The sequence below is a fragment of the Hylobates moloch genome, unplaced genomic scaffold (assembly GCF_009828535.3).
Source record: "Hylobates moloch isolate HMO894 unplaced genomic scaffold, HMol_V3 SCAFFOLD_17, whole genome shotgun sequence".
In the NCBI taxonomy this organism is placed as follows: Eukaryota; Metazoa; Chordata; class Mammalia; order Primates; family Hylobatidae; genus Hylobates; species Hylobates moloch.
Window position 1 is genome coordinate 82518780 of NW_026652292.1, and position 21602 is coordinate 82540381.

Here is a 21602-nt window from a genome sequence, read left to right on the forward strand (position 1 = left end):
CCTTTTTGTTTAAGTTTTTTGTAAAGATAGGGTCTCGCTGTTGCCCAGGCTGGTCTTAAATTCTGGACCTGAAGCAATCCTCTTGACTTCAGCCTCCCACAGTGTTGGGATCACAGGCATGAGCCATCATAGCCACTGCACTGTTCCAATATTGCTAAGCTCAAGGCCAGTGCTTATTGAGCTACTAAGAGGAAAAGAAAAGCAGTGTGGCAGTAAGAATATAGTTTAAATGTAGGGTGTGTGACTTAACCCTTGCCTGGCAAGGTCCTATTCATAATTTGGTATCTTATTGCCACTGGTGTCCCCTTGGCTGCAAGGGGGTCCATTCAGTTGTTGGGGGCTTAGGATTTTATTTTAATTTTTTTTGAGACAGAGTTCCGCTCTTGTTGCCCAGGTTGGAGTGCAGTGGCGCGATCTTAGCCCACCGCCTCCCGGGTTCAAACGATTCTCCTGCCTCAGCCCCTCAAGTAGCTGGGATTACAAGCATGCGTCACCACGCCAGGGTAATTTTGTATTTTTAGTAGAGACAGGGTTTCTTCATGTTGGTCAGGCGGGCCTCTAACTCCCGACCTCAGATGATCCTCCCGCCTCGGCCTCCCAAAGTGTTGGGATTACAGGCGTGAGCCACCGCGCCCTGCCAGGATTTTAGTTTACAGTTTTTGAGGGTTATGGGATGCCCAGGGCCTGGGGAGGAAGGGAACAGGATGTGTCCGTCCTAGTCTGAGGATGACCTTTTCGAGTTCAAAAGGGGGCGGTGGACGCACCAAGGCACGGTCCTGAGGGCAGCAGGTGCAAAAGTCGGGCCCTCCCAGAGGTGTAAGGCCTTAGAGGGATCCCAAGCATCCCTGGGGCTCAGCCTCCTGGACCTGACCCCACTGCCCACTCTTTTGGCTGTTTCCACTCTCCCCTGCATCCCTCACTTTGTCCCCAACAGGAAGCTGTGGGAACCTGTTCCCAGGTGTAGTGCACCCGTTGGGGTTCTATTTTGCTGGATCCGCGGGGCCGTCAGCTGCAACTGTGACGGCGGGGAAGCGGGACGGGATGGTGCGGATCTACAGGACCTCGCCTCCAGGTGGGGCCTCCCTGCTGAGCCAGGGATTCTTCAGGATACTTCAAGCCCAGGCAACTCCAGGCAGAGGATGGGAGCGTCATGCACCGGCGACACAGTGGAGGACGTCACGGACGGGCAGGGAGGCAGCGGCAAGCGAGACTAGCGGCTCAGTCGGTGGCCGGTGTGCGGCCAACGGCCAGGGCAGTGGGACTGGAAAGACTCAGTGTAGTTGTCAACTATCGCTACCTAAAAGGTTACTCCAAAACTTTAAGCGGCTTAAAACAATAGACGGCGCGTACGGGGCCTGCAGCGGCCACGGGACAGTGGGAAGCAGTCAGTACCCGCCACAGGCCGCGCCTTCCGGGTTCCGGGTTCCCGCCAGGGAGAAGACACGCCCCCCACCTGGGCAGGGGCCAAGCAGAGCCGCGCCCCACCCAGGCCGGGACCAATGGGAGATGCGCTAGGACCCCGGCTGAGAAACGTGCCGCTTGCCCTTCCCCCCCGGCCCTGCGCCGCGTCGCGCGCGGCCGAATCTCCCGCCAAAGCTGCCCCCGCCCGCCAAGGCGCGACCTATCAGCGTCGCAGGGGCCCGCGGCGTCCCGGTCGCCTCAATCCCGCGGGTGGGGGGCAACCTTTTCCTTAGTCCTCTCCTCAGCCCACGGCGTCCATCCGGCTCCCGAGCCGAGCGCCGGGCAGTCGGGCTTCGCGGCTGCCTGCGGTCCTGAGGCCTCGCCCTAGCCCCAGTCGGCTCGCGAGGCGCGCGCAGCTGAGTGGACCCCTGCGGCGTGGCCCGATGGTCTCGCCCGACCCGGAGCGCGCGGGAGGCCGAGGGGCGGGGCCCGGCGCCCACATAAAGGCGGTTGGGGGGGCAGGGCGCGCAGAGCTTGTAAGCGTCGGCGCGGGGACGCGGGTTTCTGCCTCAGGCCTGGCCCTTCCCTGCTCTGCGCTCCCTGCCCACGTCGCCGCCGCCTCAGCCCCGGCCCTGCGCTGCGCGCCCGGCCCGTGCCGCCATGGCCTGCCGCCCGCGAAGCCCGCCGAGGCATCAGAGCCGCTGCGACGGTGACGCCAGGTGAGGCCGGGCTGCGCGGCGGGCGAGGGAGCGCGTGCCCCGTGGGGCGGGGGTTGTGCGGGGCCGGGGTGTTGCGGGGCGGGGGTTGTACGGCGGTCCCGGACCTCCCGAGCCCAGCCGACCGCCTCCCTCCCCGCAGCCCGCCGTCCCCCGCGCGATGGAGCCTGGGACGGAAGCGCAGAGCCGACGGCAGGCGCTGGAGGCCCGAAGACGCCGAGGAGGCAGAGCACCGCGGCGCCGAGCGCAGACCCGAGAGGTGGGCGCGGGACCCGGGGGTCGGGGCGCGGTGGGGCCCTTGACGAGGCCGCGGGCTCCAGGGACCTCGTCGCGCTCTCCCGGTGCCGGCATCGGTCGGGTCGGCACCCTGCGTCCTTTTACCTTTGTCTCCGCGCGGCGCCTGGACTGGGGCGGCCGCAGCAGGCCTGGGAGGCGCTGGAACACTCCGGAAGCCTCTTGCCAGGATGGGAGTCAGCTGAACCGGTGTCAGCCCGAGTTGGCCAGTTCGAGTCTGTGTTGTGCTCCCGGGAGAGGTCAGGGTCTCTGACGAGCTTCTCGTGAACACGTGGAAGTCAGGGGACACCCGAGTCCCGAGGAGAAGTGAATTTACAGGGCTTACCTGCTTGGCCATTTTCTAGGTTAGGCAGTGTGCAGGGAGGGTCAAGATGCGAGCGAAAGGAGGGCTCGATAGGGGTGGGACAGCCGATGAGGGTCTGGAGGAAATAAGCAGGGGTGCCAGTGGTCATAGTGGTGGGCTCTTCGGGGCTATGGTTAGAGAAAACTTCTCGAGGGGCTTTGGTGGCCAGTTCTGCATTGGGGGCTTGTTGCTCCTACGTTCCTTGAAAGGCATGGTGACTTGGCCGAGATGGAGCAGTGAAGGTGGGGGGAGATGCGTGGTTCAGGATGGACTTCTGAAGGCAGGACCTGTGAGACTTGCTGATGGGTTAGGGATGGGAGGCGTCAAAGGAAAAAAAAACTCGGACCCAAGTTCACTATGCCGAAAGGAAAAAATAATATGCTGAAGGCGGAATCATGCAAGAAACTACCTTTGCGTTTCTTCTTTTTTTTTTTTTTTTTTTAAGACAGGGTCTCATTCTGTCTCACAGGCTGGAGTGCAGTGACGCGATCTCGGCTCACTGCAACCTCTGCCTCTCGGGTTCAAGTGATTCTCCTGCCTCAGCCTCCCCAGCAGCTAGGATTACAGGCACATGCCACCGCACCCGGCTAATTTTTTGTATTTTTAGTAGAGACAGGGTTTCATCATGTTGACCAGACTGGTCTCGAACTCCTGACCTCAAGTGATCCACCCACCTCGGCCACCCAAAGTGCTGGGATTACAGGCATGAGCCACCGGGCCCGGCCACCTTTGTGTTTCTTTCGTTTCTAAGCAGATAGCTACAGATAAAAGATTATCTCCACGGGTGAACTCTGTTCACCTTAAGTGGCGACTTACCGAGCACACTAGGAATACATAATTGACTATTCCTTTTCTCTTGGAACATGTAGATCCTTTCTCCTTCAACCTACTTTTCTCTTTTAAATATCGAAGCCCTGACAATCATCTCTGGAGAAAGGCACAGACCACAGATTCTTTCTGTAATTTCATGTTCTTCTAGGTATGTCCTTAACATTAGCTAAATTCCTAAAGTAATTGAGACCTGTCTGAGACACTTTTTGGTTTACAGAGGAAAGAGGCATCAAGAATGACTCAAGCCTTTAGGTCTGAACGCTGTTGATTGGGGCCATTTGCTAAGATAGAGAAGATGGGCTGGAGCAGCTGAGCATGGGAAGTTGTGAGGCTTGAGAACCTGCTTAGAGAAGCAAAGGAGATGTCAAGAAAGGGAATGGAGTGCAGGAGTCTACATGGGAGGCATCTTCAGGCACAGTGAGTTGCCAGGACATATAGATGAGATTTAGAGACTTGGGTCTAGGGGGCCGGGCGCAGTGGCTCCTGCCTGTAATCCCAGCACTTTGGGAGGCCAAGGCGGGCCAATCACCTGAGGTCAGGAGTTTGAGACCAGCCTGACTAATATGGAGAAACTCCATTGTTGGGGACCAGCCTCGACACTACCTGTAGGGTACTCGAAGTCCGGTGGTGACAAAGGAATGAGAAGAGACAGGTTGAGTTCATAAAGGAGCCCGGCGCGGTGGCTCACGCTTGTAATCCCAGCACTTTGGGAGGCCGAGGCGGGCAGATCACGAGGTCAGGAGATCGAGACACGGTGAAACCCCGTCTCTACTAAAAATACAAAAAAATTAGCCGGGCGTGGTGGCGGGCGCCTGTAGTCCCAGCTACTTGGAGAGGCTGAGGCAGGAGAATGGCGTGAACCCGGGAGGCGGAGCTTGCAGTGAGCCGAGATTGCGCCACTGCACTCCAGCCTGGGCGACAGAGCGAGACTCCTTCTCAAAAAAAAAAAAAGTTCATAAAGGTGGGAGCCAGGGGACCAGTTGGAAAATGGAGGCTACAAAAGGCCCAGAGTTCTGGTCTCCACACTATTTATTGAGTACAATCACTTTAAGAAGTAGGCTGGGCACGGTGGCTCACGCCTGTAATCCCAGTGCTTTGGGAGGCCAAGGTGGGTGGATCACGAGGTCAGGAGATGGGACCATCGTGGCTAACACGGTGAAAACCCGTCTCTACTAAAAATACAAAAAATTAGCCGGGCGTGGTGGCAGGCGCCTGTAGTCCCAGCTACTCAGGAGGCTAAGGCAGGAGAATGGTGTGAACCTGGGAGGTGGAGCTTGCAGTGAGCCGAGATCGCCCCACTGCACTCCAGCCTGGGCAATAGAGCGAGACTCCGTCTCAAAAAAAAAAAAAAAAGTAGATGTTCAGGGTGAAACCGTGAAAGGGAGGCAGTGCGTCATAGGCGTAATTTATAGCGGTTTGAATGAATCTCCTTTGTGCTCAAACAGCATATCTTTAACTTATTGGAGAGTAGCTAGTGGGAGCAGGCTTAACTAGGATCCTGCACATCTGTCCACATTCTAGTGCTTTAAAGGAGTGTCTTTCTCCTTGAACACAGTGTTTACAGATAAGAGCAGGTCTCGCTCTGAGCATGGGAACATGATGGCAATTAGGAGGCTTTCCTCCTCAGAGGCCTCTTGTGGCTTTTCACAACTTACTGTGCCATATTTTTATGGCCAGCTTATACAGGCACCCGATAAGCCTTTTTCCCAACACCCCATCTCTACTAAAAATACAAAATTAGTCGGGCACGGTGGTGCATGCCCGTAATTCCAGCTACTCGGGAGGTTGAGGCAGGAGAATCCCTTGAACCCAGTAGGTGGAGGTTGCGGTGAGCCGAGATCACGCCATTGCCCTCCAGCCTGGGCTATGAGAGTGAAACTCCATCTCAAAAAAAAAAAAAAAAAAGACTTGGGTCTAGGGGTGGGTACAGAAGAGGCCCTAGGTCCACATATGAAGGGAAGGTAATCAAACCTTATTGAGATCAAGCTCTGAACCCTCCCGTGGTCTCATTTAGCTGAAGATAAAAATATTAAATCCTTACAGTGCTTTAGAAGTCACGGGAGTTTTTGGTATCATTCCTCCAACTGTAGGAATGCTTCTGTCCTAGGGCCTTTGCACTGGTGTTTGCACATTGTGGATAATGCCTGGAGGCACCTGACAAATACAGCCAGCTTGTTGATGGATAAGATCTAGAAGTACTCTTTGGAAGGTTGTTAGCCTAGTGTGTAAAATTAGGCTTTGTTGTCCCAAGATAGGGTAGATTGTGAATATAACCTACTTAACCTAAGACATGGATTTAAAGGTATCAAAATACGGTATGTAATATATGGTCATTCACATACACAGGCTTTAAATTATTCTTTTTTTTTTTTTTTTAGTAGAGATGGGGTTTCACCGTGGTCTCGATCTCCTGACCTCGTGATCCGCCCGCCTTGGCCTCCCAAAGTGCTGGGATTACAAGCATGAGCCACTGCGCCCGGCCTAAATTATTCTTGTAGTTCAGGAATTTGTTATGCTGGGAGACCCAGACTTGAACCTCTTGATACACTAGTGAGGATGCTTGTATCCAATCCTGGACAAGCCTCTGTTGAGTCAATTTAATTTTCAGTTAATTACCTAATTTGATTTCATAACTTTCTACCATTTTTAGAATCTGGAAATTTACTTTTAGAAATCCAATTTAAGTATCCGAGTTGTGTGACTGTAAGGGAAGAAATGATAATTATATAAGAGGATTATTCATTTGTTACTGCAATTGCATTTTCAAAGCACAGCATTTGGTTTACAGCTAAAATAGGTTGCTTATTTGTTGTATTTAAAGTTAGTATCTAGTTTATTTTTTTGTGACGTAGTCTCACTGTCAGCCAGGCTGGAGTGCAGTGGCATGATCTCACCTCACTGTAACCTCTGCCTTCCAAGTTCAGGCAGTTCTGCTTCAGCCTCCAAGTAGCTGGGACTACAGGCATGCGCCACCAGCCCGGCTAATTTTTTTTTTTTTTTTCCTTTTTGAGATAGAGTCTTGCTGTGTTGCCCAGGCTGGAGTGCAATGGCGCGATCTCAGCTCACTGCAACCTCTGCCTCCCGGGTTCAAGCAATTCTCCTGCCTCAGCCTCCTGAGTAGCTGAGATTACAGGTGCACACCACCACGCCTGGCTAATTTTTGTATTTTTAGTAGAGACTAGGTTTCACCATGTTTGTCAGGCTAGTCTGGAACTCCTGACTTAGTGATCATCTCACCTTAGCCTCCCAAAGTGCTGGGATTACAGGCGTGAGCCACTATGCCTAGCCTAATTTTTGTATTTTTAGTAGAGGCAGGGTTTCATCATGTTGGCCAGGCTGGTCTCAAACTCCTGACCTTGTGATCTGCCCGCCTCAGCCTTCTAAAGTGTTGGGATCACAGGCATGAGCCTGTGCACCTGGCCCAGTATCTAGTTTTAATATCAGTAGTGATCAACAGAAAAACGGGGTAGAAAAATAATGTGAGTTTATGTCTGATGTATAAATAAGATACATCAATTTGAACTGCCAGAATTTGGGGCATGAAGCCTTAAGCTTTCGGATTTCCTGATTATTATTTTTTAAATTTTATATATATATTTTTAGACAGAATCTCGTCCTATCGCCCAGGCTGGAGTACAACCTCCACCTCCCAGGTTCAAGTGATTCTCCTGCCTTAGCCTCCCGAGTAGCTGGGATTACAGGCACCCGTGACCACACCCAGCTGATTTTTGTATTTTTAGTAGGGACGGGGTTTCACCATGTTAGTCAGGCTGGTCTTGAACTCCTGACCTCAGGTGATCCACCTGCCTCGGCCTCCCAAAGTGCTGGGATTACAGGCGTGAGCCACCACGCCTGGACTATTATTTATTCATTTATTTTTTGAGACAAGGTCTCTCCCCCAGGCTGGAGTGCAGTGCACGATCTCGGCTCATTGCAACTCCACCTGGTCGATCACTGCAACTTCCACCTCCTGGGTCCAAGGGATTCTCCTGCCTCAGCCTCCCTAGTAGCTGGGATTACAGACACGCGCTACCATGCCTAGCTAAGTTTTTGTATTTTGGTAGAGACGGGGTTTCACCATGTTGCCCTGGCTGGTCTGGAACTCCTGAGCCCAGGCAGTCCGCTGGCCTCGGCCTCTGGAGGTGCTTGGATTACAGGAGTGAGCCACTGCCCGGCCAATTTCCCGATACTGACTGAAGACTACCTTGAACTTGAGATGGAACTGAGCTCCTGGATGTGGTTTAACTCAAGCATAGCGGGTACTTTGCCAGTAGATGGAGTCCTGACACAGCAAGGACTCTGACATATGCTTCTCCATACACATTGTAATCATAGTGTACCTAACATTCTGAATTATTAATTACATGCACCTGAAAGGTAAATGGATATGCTAGCTATTCTGTATTATTATTTTATTTATTAATTTTTTGAGACGGAGTCTCTTGCTGAGGCTGGAGGAGCAGTGGTGCAATTTTGGCTCACTGCAACCTCCGTCTCTGGGGTTCAAGCACTTCTCCTGCCTCAGCCTCCCTAGTAGCTGGGGACTACTGGTGCGTACCACTGCACCTGGCTGATTTTTGTATTTTTATTAGAGATGGGGTTTCACCATGTTAGCCAGGCTGGTCTCGAACTCCTTACCTTGGGTCATCCACCCGCCTCGGCCTCCCCAAAGTGCTGGGATTACAAGTATGAGCCACTGTCCTCTGCCACCATATATATTTTTTTGAGATACAGTCTTGCCCTGTTGCCCAGACTGGAGTGCAGTGCCAGGATCATGGCTCATACAGCCTTGACCTCCTGGGCTAGAGTGATCCTCCTGCCTGGGCCTCCTATGCAGCTGGGACTACAGGCATGCCCCACCATGCTTGGGTATTTATTTATTTTGGAGATGAAGTTCCAACCTTTTTATTAAAATCAACTTCTCACAATGTATAAATACTGCATATTAGCACACATGAAAAAGACAACTTCTAAGGCACCCAGAAATACGTTCATACATGTTACAGGACCACTCACAGAGTGGACAATTTGCTCTAGACAGTCAGCATTGGATAAATCAGAAGATTATCATCCCTCAGTATTGTGCCCAGTCTCAGTAAATATTTACAACATGGTGAGAAGGTGTCAGCTGTACCTGCTTTATAATTCTACGAAGTACTCAGACTTACAGAAAATTCAGAACTAAAGACTCTCCCATGATAATCTGGCAAAATAAAACAAGTAGTCTAAAGTCTTAGTGATTTTGGTGTGTGCTACATCCATGATCAAATCCAGACACTCCTGGGGTGGGCTGGGTAAGTTTTTGGTAGCCTGCTTCATTATCAGAAGTTGGTCCCAAGGCTTGGGACTACACAGCGGAAACACCCACCTGAGATAGCCTCAATTAGAGACTTATCTTGCAGAGCCTTCTCAGTATGACAACGAATCCCTCTGTATGGCCAGCCAGGGGAAGCATGAGGTTGGTAGAAGTGAGTAGTTGCTCTGCACCATCAAGCATGCACACATCTGTCTAGATGTGCCCACAATCTGTGAAACTTGGGCTTTGTTAGAATAATGGAATTCTTTGGTCGTCGGTTTTATGAAAGGCAATATTGTCGCAATCCTGTCAACATTGACATTGGCAATGACTTCAAGCTGGGACTAATGGCATAGGGACAAATTAAATACAGGATGGGAAACTCTACACTCTCTGAACTTCTTAGAGAGTCAACTTCATGAGCTCCAGCATCAGGCTGGATGTTGGATCAATGAGATAAGGTTAACTCATAGAAATGCCAGAACTGAAGCTGAAAACTAGATACGGGTTTTTCTGACTGCCACACACACTGCAAAAATTTGAAGCAAATCTCTCATTTTAATGACTTTATAAACACATACCAGAGATGAACCAAATACCTTGATTTTAGCTATATGATAGCCCTGGACTACTGAAGTGTGGACACCCAAAAGGAATCATAATTTAGTTTGAAGTCTAAAATCTAGTTGGTTTTGTTAGACCCCCAAACACAGTGGGCACACTGCCAAGGAGCTCCGTGACTTCTGTTCTAGTAAGACAGCCCTGGATAGACAGATTCAGCTGATAGGTTATGTTCTACATCTAGTTTGCTTTTGTCCTGCTAAACTCCAGTTTAGTATGGTTTGATACACATAGTTCACTGATATAATGCTTTTATTTTTTTGGGTGGGGGATAGGGATGAGGTCTCACTATCTTGCCCATGCTGGTCTTGAACTCCTCCTGGGTTCAAGTGATCCTCCTACCTCAGTTTCCAAAGTGCTGGTATTACAGGCGTGAGCCACTGTGTCCCACCAGCCTTTGAATATTTCTTGACATACAGTTTGAAAGAAAGTATGTGTCATGGTTCAGTAGCATTTTCGTTTTATTGCAGCTTTACCACTCCTGAAGGCCCTAAACCCCGTTCCAGATGCTCTGACTGGGCAAGTGCAGTTGAAGAAGATGAAATGAGGACCAGAGTTAACAAAGAAATGGCAAGGTACACATTTTGGACCACCTTGAAGTGTTAATCTGGCGTTTTCAGTAACACATTAAATTTGATATATGTCTTGGAACAGTGGTTCTCAAAGTTCTGGGCTCCAGACCAAAGGCATCAACATTTCCTGGGAACTTGTTAGAAAACCTGGGCCTGCGAATGGGGTGGGGCCTGGCTATCCTGTGAAAAGCCCTCCAGGCGGGTCCACTCTTTCAAGCTTCAAGACCACTGTCCTCTTGGTGGTAATCCTTCCGAGAGTGGAAGTAGGTGCACAGTGGTGTTACTGCTGGATTGCAGGCTGGAGGACTATCAGAACTAATTTTTTTTTTTTTTGAGACAGAGTGTCACTCTCTCTCTGTTGCCCAGGCTGGAGTACAGTGGCAAGATCTCAGCTCACTGCAACCTCCGCCTCCCGGGTTCAAGCGATTCTCCTGCCTCAGCCTCCTGAGTAGCTGAGATTACAGGCACAGGCCACCACGCCTGGCTAATTTTTGTATTTTTTTGTAGAGACGGGGTTTCACCGTTTTGGGTCAGGCTGGTCTCAAATGCCTGACCAGGCTGGTCTCGAATTCCTGATCCGCCCACCTCGGCCTCCCAAAGTGCTGGGATTACAGGCATGAGCCACTGTGCCCGGCCTGTCAGGAACTTACTACAGTCATTTGTTATCACTGACCTTCTGTATGCGGTGCTCACACAACCTAGCACAGTAGGTGGAGTGCTCTCTCCAGATGAAGGAATACGTTGACACTTGGCTTAGGCAACAAACCCAGCTCAGAGATGCCATCATACAAGGAAAGGTCTCAAACTTGGATTCTGTGAACCTCTTGCAGTTGTACACAAGATTGTTGTGTGTATCCAAGTTCTTGCAAACTAAGCTACTTCCTCTTCGTTGACTCATTACCATTACTGATTGCATCCTTAACCACTGTTTAATCTCCCTTGATTATCAGTGTGTTGATCCTTTCTCTTTTGATGAGTTGTCTAACTCAAACCCAGTTGCAAGGACTGGGTTTATTCAAACCCAGTTAAAATGTGGCTCATAGTTGGTTGAAGTATTTCACAAGATAATTTTAGCCAACAAGTGGCTGATAAATCAAACAGGGTCTTGAGAAAAATGTGTCTTGCGTGTCAGCCACGGAAGCGTACCTAGACTACCTGTTTTCATTTTGGCAGCCAGTGATGGTATTTATAGCAGCCTCCTTTGAAAAGGGATAGGAATACGTGAGAATTGGTTATTGAACATTTGGGGGAGTTGTCATTTCTTCTGGTATCAAAATGTGTGGGTGGATGTATGCCTTGGTAGAAGAAATGAACTAGGAGTTCACAGATGTGAGTAGCAATGTTTTTAGTGAATTATCGTATTTATATAGGTCTTGACTTTCTCAACTATAAAATTAGAATGTTTGACTTGACCTGTGTAGTTTGTGCTGCATTCACAAGTCTTAGGACAGTTCTTGATACCTACAGCGTGCTTGCTCTCTCAAGTCCCCCCTGGCCAGGGCTTATGTGCAGCTCTTATTCACGTGTATTCCACCTGTCCAGATTGTCTTGTGAGTAGATCCCATTTGTTCTTCAGATATCTCATGGGTCTGTACCTGAAAATTGTCCTGTTTTGGAAAACAGCACTGTTTGGACTGCTCTGTTGATTATACCCTTTGTGATGGAAAGCTACGACTTTTATTTACTTATTTATTTTTTTGAGATGGAGTCTTACTCTGTTTCCCAGGCTGGAGTGTAATGATGAAATCTCAGCTCACTGCAACTTCTGCTTCCCAGGTTCAAGTGATTCTCTGCCTCTGCCTCCCGAGTAGCTGGGATTATAGCCGTGTGCCATCACGCCTGGCTAATTTTTGCATTTTTAGTAGAGGCTGAGTTTCACCATATTGGCCAGGCTGGTCTTGAACTCCTGACCTCAGGTGATTCGCCCGCTTCGGCTTCCCAAAGCGTTGGGATTATAGGCGTGATCCACCTTGCCTTGCCAAAGCTGCGGCTTTTAGTGCAACCTGTGTAATTTAAACTCCTGGCCCTTTAGTGAGCCATTACTGGCAGGCCGGCTTACTTCTCGACAGTAAGAGGGGTATGAAATGTCAGCTTACTATGCTTCAAGGAGACTAACAGACTACAAACTAGCAGTATAAGAGTATGAAAATGGATTTTCTGCATGGCACGGTGGCTCACACCTGTAATTGCAGTACTTTGGGAGGCCAAGGCGGGCGGATCACCTGAGATCAGGAGTTCGAGACCAGCCTGACCAACATGGAGAAACCCCATCTCTACTAAAAATACAAAATTAGCCGGGTGTGGTGGCACATGCCTGTAATCCCAGCTACTTGGGAGGCTGAGGCAGGAGAATCACTTGGACCTGGGAGGCAGAGGTTGCACTGAGCCAAGATCTCACCATTGCACTCCAGTCTGGGCAACAAGAGGGAACTCTATCTCAAAAAAAAAAAAAAAAAAAAAAAAAAAAAAAAAAAAAAAAAAAAAAAAAAAAAAAAAAAAAAAAAAAAAAAAAAAAAAAAAAAAAAATGAAAATGGGTTTTCATCATACCTGAAAACCAGTCTTTCTCATCTGTGATACTAGAGAGAATGAGGCCCTGCAGCAAATGATTTGCAGGACTAATCTCTGAATCGTACAAAGATCACCGGTGTTATATAGCCAGTGCTACTCTAGATGCACAGGAGATAAATTACTTCATTACCTTCTGGCGTCCAAACTGCACTGAACAACTCAGCAAACTTGGGTGGATTTTAGATTTTGAGAGGAGGCACAGTGATACATGACATAATTTAGATACCTGCATGACAGGCCAGGCGTGGTGGCTCACTCCTGATCTCAGTACTTTTGAGAGGCTGAGGCAGGAGAATCGCTTGAGCTCAGGAGTTCAAGAGCAGCTTGGGCAACATAGACCTCCATCTCTCCAAAAAATAAAAATAAAAAAATTTTTTTTTTTTTGAGATGGGTATGGCGGCCCTTGCCTGGAGTCCTAGCTGCTTGGGAGGTTGAGGTGGGATGATTGCTTCAGCCCAGGAGTATGAGGCTGTGGTAAGTCATGATCGTGCTACTGTACTCTAGCCTGGGTGACAGAGTGAGACCTCATCTCAAAAAAAAAGATACCCACATGAACTTGGAGCTCAAGGTAGTTCGTGGTTTCAACGTCAGATTGCGCTAGACTCCTTTTGGAGATGTCATACTTTTTTTTTTGGCAAAACTGTGTTCTGGTAATGAATGCAATGGAAAGCAGATGCCTCAGGAAATTCATGAGGAACAAGACAAAAGGGGGCACGTTTGGTCTCCCAAGATTGGAGAAGGTATGCAGTGCCCAGTAGGCATACAAGTCCCATTAGTAAGTTTGGTGTTTTTAAAATAAAAATTTATTTCAATTTATGTTTTGTTTTTCTTTTCTTAAGGCTGCCAAGTTTTGGGGGATGTAATTTTTTTTTTTTTTTTTGAGACGGAGTCTCACTCTGTAGCCCAGGCTGGAGTGCAGTGGCGCAATCTCGGCTCACTGCAAGCTCCGCCTCCCGGGTTCACGCCATTCTCCTGACTCAGCCTCTCCGAGTAGCTGGGACAACAGGCGCCTGCCACCACGCCCGGCTAATTTTTTTTGTGATCTCCTGACCTCGTGATCCGCCCACCTCAGCCTCCCAAAGTGCTGGGATTACAAGCGTGAGCCACCATGCCCGGCCTGGGGGGATGTAAATTTTTGTTGTGTGGATCTCACTACTTAAACTGAACCTGACAAGGATTTCTTTTGGCCCACAGAGCTTCTGGATTGCATAGGATGGTGTGCCTGAGGGTATCAGGGTGGAGCTTCCTCAGACCTGGCTGCTTTATTTTTATACCTTTTTTAAAAACAGCAATATTTATTTTGCCCTCAGATATAAAAGGAAACTCCTCATCAATGACTTTGGAAGAGAGAGAAAATCATCATCAGGAAGGTAAAGGCTGTGTAAATGTTTCTTTTCTAATTTGATAGACCTGTAATTTGTTAAAAAGAAAATTGTGACAGAAATGCTGACTGTCGCGGTAGCATTTATTAATACCTTTTTCACTAATTTGAAATACTGTATCTGTGTACTAAATTCCTATACGTGCAGTCTCTGGACTGTTTAGGATTCATGTGGTTGGAAGTCTGGAGTGAATCCTCCATTATTATGTTTTGACATTTTCTTGGCTTACCTTACATACATGGTGATCTTAATTGCAGGGCTTATTCGGTTAATCTGTTGTTTTTTCAGTTCTGATTCAAAGGAGTCTATGTCTACTGTGCCGGCTGACTTTGAGACAGATGAAAGTGTCCTAATGAGGAGACAGAAGCAGATCAACTATGGGAAGAACACAATTGCCTACGATCGTTATATTAAAGAAGTCCCAAGGTAGTCTTGTTTCAGTGGCATGTCTTGAACAAGCCATGTGGCATTGCATTTCTAAAGAGTTGCTTAGATTGGGTAGTACAAATGATGCTGGGGATAGTTCACACCTGCTAAGAGCTATTTAATAGAGACTGACTGGGGCTTATGACGTCAATAAAGAATGGATTGGCAACTGAAAAACTAAAGACATGAAGATTTCAAAAATCATTTTCATAATTTTGAATGTTAGATAACATTTTATTTCTTGGGAGTCAGCAGTCATATAGATGTAAGCTTATTAAAATACATGATGGGGAAAAAATGAAGTTCAAGTTAAATATTGTAAAATTCTAATTGGAGAAAAAAAACATGGCATTGCCCTATTGCCTTTAAGCAGCATGTTCTTGCCTATCCTGCTCCCTCAAACACACAGACACAGAAGGATATAAAGAAAGCTTTCGTTTTTTCTTGAACTTTTTGGCAGGATTGGGGTTGAAATTTACTTTTCTGGGCCAGGTGCAATGGCTCATGCTTGTAATTCCAGCACTTTGGGAGGCCGAGAGGACTGCTTGAGGCCAGGAGACTAGCCTGGGCAATATAAGGAGACCTCATCTCTACAAAAAATTTAAAAATTATCCAGGTGTGGTGGTTTGCACCTGTAGTCCTAGCTACTTGGGAGACAGGTGGGAGAATTGCTTCAGCCCAGGAATTCAAGGTTACAGTGAACCATTAATCACACCACCGCACTCCAGCCTGGGCTGCAGAGTGTGAGACTTTGTCTCTTAAAAAAAAAAATTTACTTTTGGCTGAGTGCAGTGGCTCATGCCTGTAATCCCAGCACTTTGGGAGGCCGAGGAGCACGGATCACGAGGTCAGGAGATCGAGACCATCCTGGCTAACATGGTGAAACCCCGTCTCTACTAAAAATACAAGAAGTTCGCTGGGCGTGGTGGCACACACTTGTAGTCCCAGCTACTCGGGAGGCTGAGGCAGGAGAATCGCTTGAACCCGGGAGGAGGAAGTGGCAGTGAGCCGAGATTCCACCACTGCACTCCAGCCTGGATCACAGAGCAAGACTTCATCTCAAAAAAAAAAAAGTATATATATATATATATTTTTTGGAACATAGCCGGCAAAGGAATATTAAGATTCAATGTGATGGTGCTTTTTTTTTTCCCTCCTGACTGAGTCTTGCTGTTACCTAGGCTGAAGTGCAGTGGCATATCATGTCTCACTGTGTATTTATTTTTTTGAGACGGAATCTTGCTCTGTTGCCCAGGCTGGAGTGCAGTGGCGCAATTTCAACTCACTGCAACCTCCACCTCCCAGGTTCAAGCGATTCTCCTGCCTCAGCCTCCACAGGTGCCCACCACCACACCTGGCTAATTTTCGTATTTGCAGTAGAGACGGGGTTTCACCATATTGGCCAGGCTGGTCTCGCACTGCTGACCTTGTGATCCGTCTGTCTCCGCCTCCCACAGTGCTGGGATTACAGGGGTGAGCCACCGTGCCCAACCATCATGGCTCACTGTAGTCTTGAACTCCTGGCCTCAAGCAATCCTCCTACCTCAACCTCCTGAGTAGCTGGGACTAGCAGTGCATGCCACCACACCTGGCTAAATTTTTAAATTTTTGTAGAGATGGGAGTCTCCCTATGTCGCCCAGGCTGGTCTTGAACTCCTGGCCTCAAGTAGTCCTCCCAAAGTACCGTGATTACAAGCGTGAGCCACTGTGCCCAGTGGATAGTGATTTTTTTGAGACCGAGTTTCACTCTGGTCCAGGCTGGAGTGCAGTGGCACATTCTTGGCTCACTGCAACCTCCACCTCCCAGATTCAAGCGATTCTCCTGCCTCAGCCTCCCAAGTAGCTGGGATTACAGGCATGCGCCACCATGCCCGGGCTAATTTTTTTGTATTTTTAGTACAGATGGCGTTTCTCCATGTTGGTCAGGCTGGTCTCCAACTCCCGACTTAGGTGATCCGCCCGCCTTGGCCTCCCAAAGTGCTGGGATTACAGGCGTGAGCCACCGCACCCAGCCCGGATAGTATGTTTTTTTTTGTTTGTTTTGTTTTTTTTAACATATTTGTTCATTTTGTAGGATCTCAGTTGATTTTTTATTTATTTTTGAGATGGAGTCTCACTCTGTCGCCAGGCTGGAGTGTAGTGGCGTGATCTCGGCTCACTGCAACCTCCGCCTCCTGGGTTCAAGTGATTCTCCTGCCTCAGCCTCTCGAGTAGCTGGGATTACAGGTGTCTACCACCACGCTTGGCTAATTTTTTGTATTTTTAGTGGAGATGGGGTTTCACCATGTTGGCCAGGCTGGTCTTAAACTTCTGATTTCACGTGATCTGCCTGCCTCAGCCTCCCAAAGTGCTGGGATTACAGCGTGAACCACTGTGCCCAACTTTTTTTTTTTTTTTTTTAAGGTGGAGTCTTGCTCTGTTGACCAGGCTGGAGTTGCAGTGGCATGATCTAGGCTCATTGCAACCATCGCCTCCCAGGTTGAAGCGATTCTTCTGCCTCAGCCGCTGGAGTAGCTGGGATTCCAGGCATGAGCCACCATGCTTATTTTTGGTATTTTTAGTAGAGATGAGGGTTCATCATGTTGGCCGGCCTGATCTCAGATTCTTGAGTTCAAGTTATTTGCCGCGCCCAGCAGCGTTTTTTTTTTTTTTTTTTTTGTTTTTTTTTTTTTTTGAGATGAAGTCTCGCTCTGTTGCCCAGGCTGGAGTGCAGTGGCACGATCTCGGCTCACTACAAACTCTGCCTCCTGAGTTCAGGTGATCCTCCTACCTCAGCCCCCCAATAGCTAGGAGTACAGGTACAGGCCACCACGCCCAGCTAATTTTTGCATTTTTAGTAGAGACAGGGTTTCACCATTTTGGCCAAGCTGGTCTCGAACTGCTGACCTCAGGTGATCCACCCACAGCCTCCCAAAATGCTAGGATTATAGGTGTGAGCCACCGCTCCCAGTGCCCCTAGCTGTGTTTTTTTGTTTTTTTTTTTTTAAATAGAGACGAGGTCTCACTGTGTTGCCCAGGCCATTTTCGAATTCCTGAGCTTAAGTGATCTTGGCATGACCTTCCCAAAATGCTAGCATTACAGGTATGAGCCACCATGCCTGGTGATCTATAATATTTAAAATAATGCTAATCTCATAGTTTGATTAATCTTCAAGCTAATGTGGAAATGTGAGTGGCATGTGGGCATGTGCTAGAATAATCTTTCTCCTGTAGACACCTTCGACAACCTGGCATTCATCCCAAGACCCCTAATAAATTTAAGAAGTATAGTCGACGTTCATGGGACCAGCAAATCAAGCTCTGGAAGGTGGCTCTGCATTTTTGGGATCCTCCAGCTGAAGAAGGATGTGATTTGCAAGAAATGTATGTCTTTATTGCATTCTTGTTCTGTGATTCTCTGATTGGTCCAGTGACTGGAGCAGCTGTGCACCACTGGGACAGGAGGGTCTGGTGCCAAGTCCCCCAGCAGCTGTTGGGGAGCAGAGCAGCTGCTGCAGCCTGGTGCTGAGTTCTTCTGTACTGCGTGGGAGGCAGCTGGAAGGAAGAGTTTGCTTCCTGGATTGAATTTATTTTTTCAAGCAAAGTCATTCTGGGAATACAGTTTTTGTTTGTTGTTTTGCTGTGTTTGTTGTTGTAGTTGTTTTTCCCCTAAAAATTACGACAATCTCTGGAATTTATATTTTAAATATAAATATCCTAAAAAGTATTTGAGTCATTTCAGCTCAACCGTGAAAATAAAAGTTCTTAATTAAGGAAGGAAGGCTTTCTTTCTCTGTTGGCTTTTTTTTTTTTTTCTTTTTTTGAGATGGCTCTGTCACCCAGGCTGGAGTGCAGTGGTATGATCTCAGCTCACTGCAACCTTCACCTTCTGGGTTCAAGTGGTTCTCCTGCCTCAGCCTCCTGAGTAGCTGGGATTACAGGCACACGCCACCACACCCAGCTATTTTTTGTATTTTTAGTGGAGATGGGGTTTCACCATGTTGATCAGGCTGGTCTGGAATTCCTGACCTCATGATCTGCCCGCCTCAGCCTCCCAAAGTACTGGGATTACAGGGGTGAGCCACCGCTCCCAGCCCCGTTGGCCTTTAAACTTGTGCCTAGTTGAAATGTCTCAGGCCTGAACTTTTGCTGCATCATGGGAATACCTGCTGACCAGGAAGGTAGGGAGAATGATCTTGTACCTCCCTCCCTCTATGTGGGGTTTCTTCTCAGCTCTCCTCTGGTCCTGAGCCTCTCGCTTCCTCAGACACATTCTTTAAACAAACAATTGAGTTTCTCCTCTGTGCTGGGAAATTTATTAGAGACTGGCATGTTTGAAACGATTGTAAGTGGCTTTACCAGTTCGTCCTGACAGATGTCATTCGGGTTTTTTCCCCCAGTATGACGCCATTGTCCCATTCTCTGAGTAGAAACTTGGAAAAATTAGTGATAATGCATAGTATGTTCATTACAGTGCTTGTTTCTCCCCCTCAAAAATTGGGCTTATGAGTGCTTCTGTTTCCAAGGATGCTTGTGTGGTGAGCCCAGCAGATCTTTTGGCTGCTTCTCATTGCCATCAGCTTTCTCTTTGCTGGATTGATTGGGCTGAGATTAAGTCTGTCAAATAGTCACTGAAAGCTGACCCCTCAGGGAGCCTAGGGCACACTGTCAATGTTGTGGCTGTACCATATGGATGGGGTTTGCAGCACCCCGTCTTCTGGCTTTGTTAAGTTAGTGCCTGACGCACCTGTTGGATTTTGTTTAACAGACACCCTGTAGACCTTGAATCTGCAGAAAGCAGCTCTGAGCCCCAGACCAGCTCTCAGGATGACTTTGTAAGTACTTTCTTTGGATAAGTCTTTCAGCTTGGTGGTTGCAGGTGAATTGTTAGCAACACATGCTGCCTTATAAACTGAAGTTTGGACCAGGCACGGTGGCTCACGCCTGTAATCCCAGCACTTTGGGAGGCCGAGGCAGGCGGATCACCTGAGGTCAGGAATTCAAGACTAGCCTGGCCAACATGGTGAAACCCTGTTTCTGCAAAAATACAAATAATAGCCAGGCATGATGGTGGGGGCCTGTAGTCCTTGCTAATCAGGAGGCTGAGGTGGGAGAATAGCTTGAACCCAGGAGGTGGAGGTTGCAGTGAGCCAAGATGGCGCCATTGCACTCCAGCCTGGGCAACAGAGCAAGACTCTGTCTCAAAAAAACAAAAACAAAAAAAACCGTCTGCTGAGTGTGGTAGCTCACGCCTGTGATCCCAGCACTTTGGGAGGCTGAGGCAGGCAGATCACCTGAAGTCAGGAGTTCAAGACCAGCCTGCCCAACATAGTGAAACCCAGTCTCTACTAAAAATACAAAAACTAGCTGGGTGTGGTCATGCAGGCATGTATCCCAGCTACTCGGGAAGCTGCGGCAGGAGAATCACTTGAACCCGGGAGGTGGAGGTGGCAGTGGCAGTGGCAGTGAGCCGAGATTGCACCACTGCCCTCCACCCTGGGTGACAGAGTGAGACTCTGTCTCAAGAGAAAAGAAAACCGTTTTTAAATGTATCAGTTTAAATACTGTCTCCTGTCCTGAGACAGCCACTATTTGTGGTTTTGTCTAGGCTTTTAGAATTCTTTCCATGCTTATAAACTATGTACATGGCTAGGCGCAGTGACTAGTGACTCCCTCCTATAATCCCAGCATAATGGGAGGCCAACCAAGGCAGGAGGATTGCTTGAGCCCAGGATTTCGAGACCAGCCTGGCCAACATATACTCCGTCTCTACAAAATAAAAATAAAATGTGTGGACATCTAAACTTCAGTGTCTTGTAAATGGTACATGTGGTTTCTCTTTGCAGTGTCATTATTAAAATCTGTCTCAGTTGCACATGAAGTGTACACCTTGCTGTGCATTATGTCACGATTTACCACGTAAGCTGTGGGGTGTAGGAAGTGGCCCCTGTTTTCAGGGTGAGATGAATGTCAACTGACCCATGCTTCTGTTTTCCAGGATGTGTACTCTGGCACACCCACGAAGGTTAGACACATGGACAGTCAAGTGGAGGATGAGTTTGATTTGGAAGCTTGTTTAACTGAACCCTTGAGAGACTTCTCAGCCATGAGCTAACTGCCACCTGGCGGCCAGGAAGAGAAACAGCTCCTCCCCGACTAGGTGGAAGGCTGGCCAGGCACCAAGCATGTGTGTGCACTTGTACCTGGTGGTTTCTCTGTTAGTAGTCCATTATCTCATGATGAATTATTTTTGCCTTACTTTCTTAAGAAACATTAATTTTATGTATAGTGAGTATATTTTGCATGTTTTAAATTGTAAATGGAGCTAAATCCAAGAAAGTACTTGAAGCAATCTTCCAGCGAGCTTAGTTGCGTAATCCCTGTTGTCCTCCAGGGTAAGCTGACATGTCTACTTAACTGGTTTTCCACAGGCATCTTCAGTTGCTGCTTGTCAGATGGAGTGTTTTGGATTTAACCATGTAATCCATGGGACCAATTGAGAGTCAGCTACTTTTATAGGCATCAAAGTATTCTCAGACACCTTTAATATCTTTATGGAAACTTAATTTTTGGCCTTTTATCAATATGTCATAACAGCACTCTGATGTCAGACATTGTTAAATTGAGCTATTAAACTAATAGGTTTTATGTAAGTTATATGGTCTTAATTTGGTACTTGTAAATAGCACTAGTTAGACTCTTTAGAATACTCCAAGAGTTGGGCAGCAGAGTGAAGCGATTTAGAAAGAACATTTTAAAACAATCAGTTAATTTACCATGTAAAATTGCTGTAAATGATAATGTGTACAGATTTTCTGTTCAAATATTCAATTGTAAACTTCTTGTTAAGACTGTTATGTTTCTATTGCTTTTGTATGAGATATTGCAAAAATAAAAAGAAAAGAACCCTCTTTAACTGATTGGTGGTGTTGCCAGGTGGGCCAGCTGCCATGAGAGCTGACATGTTTGGAAGGTCAGAGTTGTGTCTGCCTTTCTTGTGTCTGAAGCAAGTGGCACTCAGCGAGTGGCGCTGGGTAAAGGGCCTTCTTTATTTTTTTAATTTTATTTTTTGAGAGAGTTTTGCTCTTGTTGCCTAGGCTGGAGTGCAATGGTGCGATCTTGGCCCACTGCAACCTCTGCCTCCCGGGTTCAAGCGATTCTCCTGCCTCAGC

At 47.9% G+C, this 21602-nt stretch overlaps 1 protein-coding gene across 1 annotated transcript; it reads left to right on the forward strand.

The window, feature by feature from the left end:
* Window positions 1–1841: 1841 nt before the first annotated feature.
* SLBP (stem-loop histone mRNA binding protein) lies at window positions 1842–21346 on the forward strand. The gene is made up of 8 exons (XM_032136171.2): window positions 1842–2120; window positions 2260–2376; window positions 9973–10077; window positions 13954–14013; window positions 14314–14451; window positions 17665–17814; window positions 19199–19265; window positions 20429–21346. Exons 1-8 carry the CDS (start codon window positions 2062–2064, stop codon window positions 20543–20545), a joined length of 813 nt encoding a protein of 270 aa, XP_031992062.1. The 5' UTR covers window positions 1842–2061; the 3' UTR covers window positions 20546–21346.
* Window positions 21347–21602: the final 256 nt, after the last annotated feature.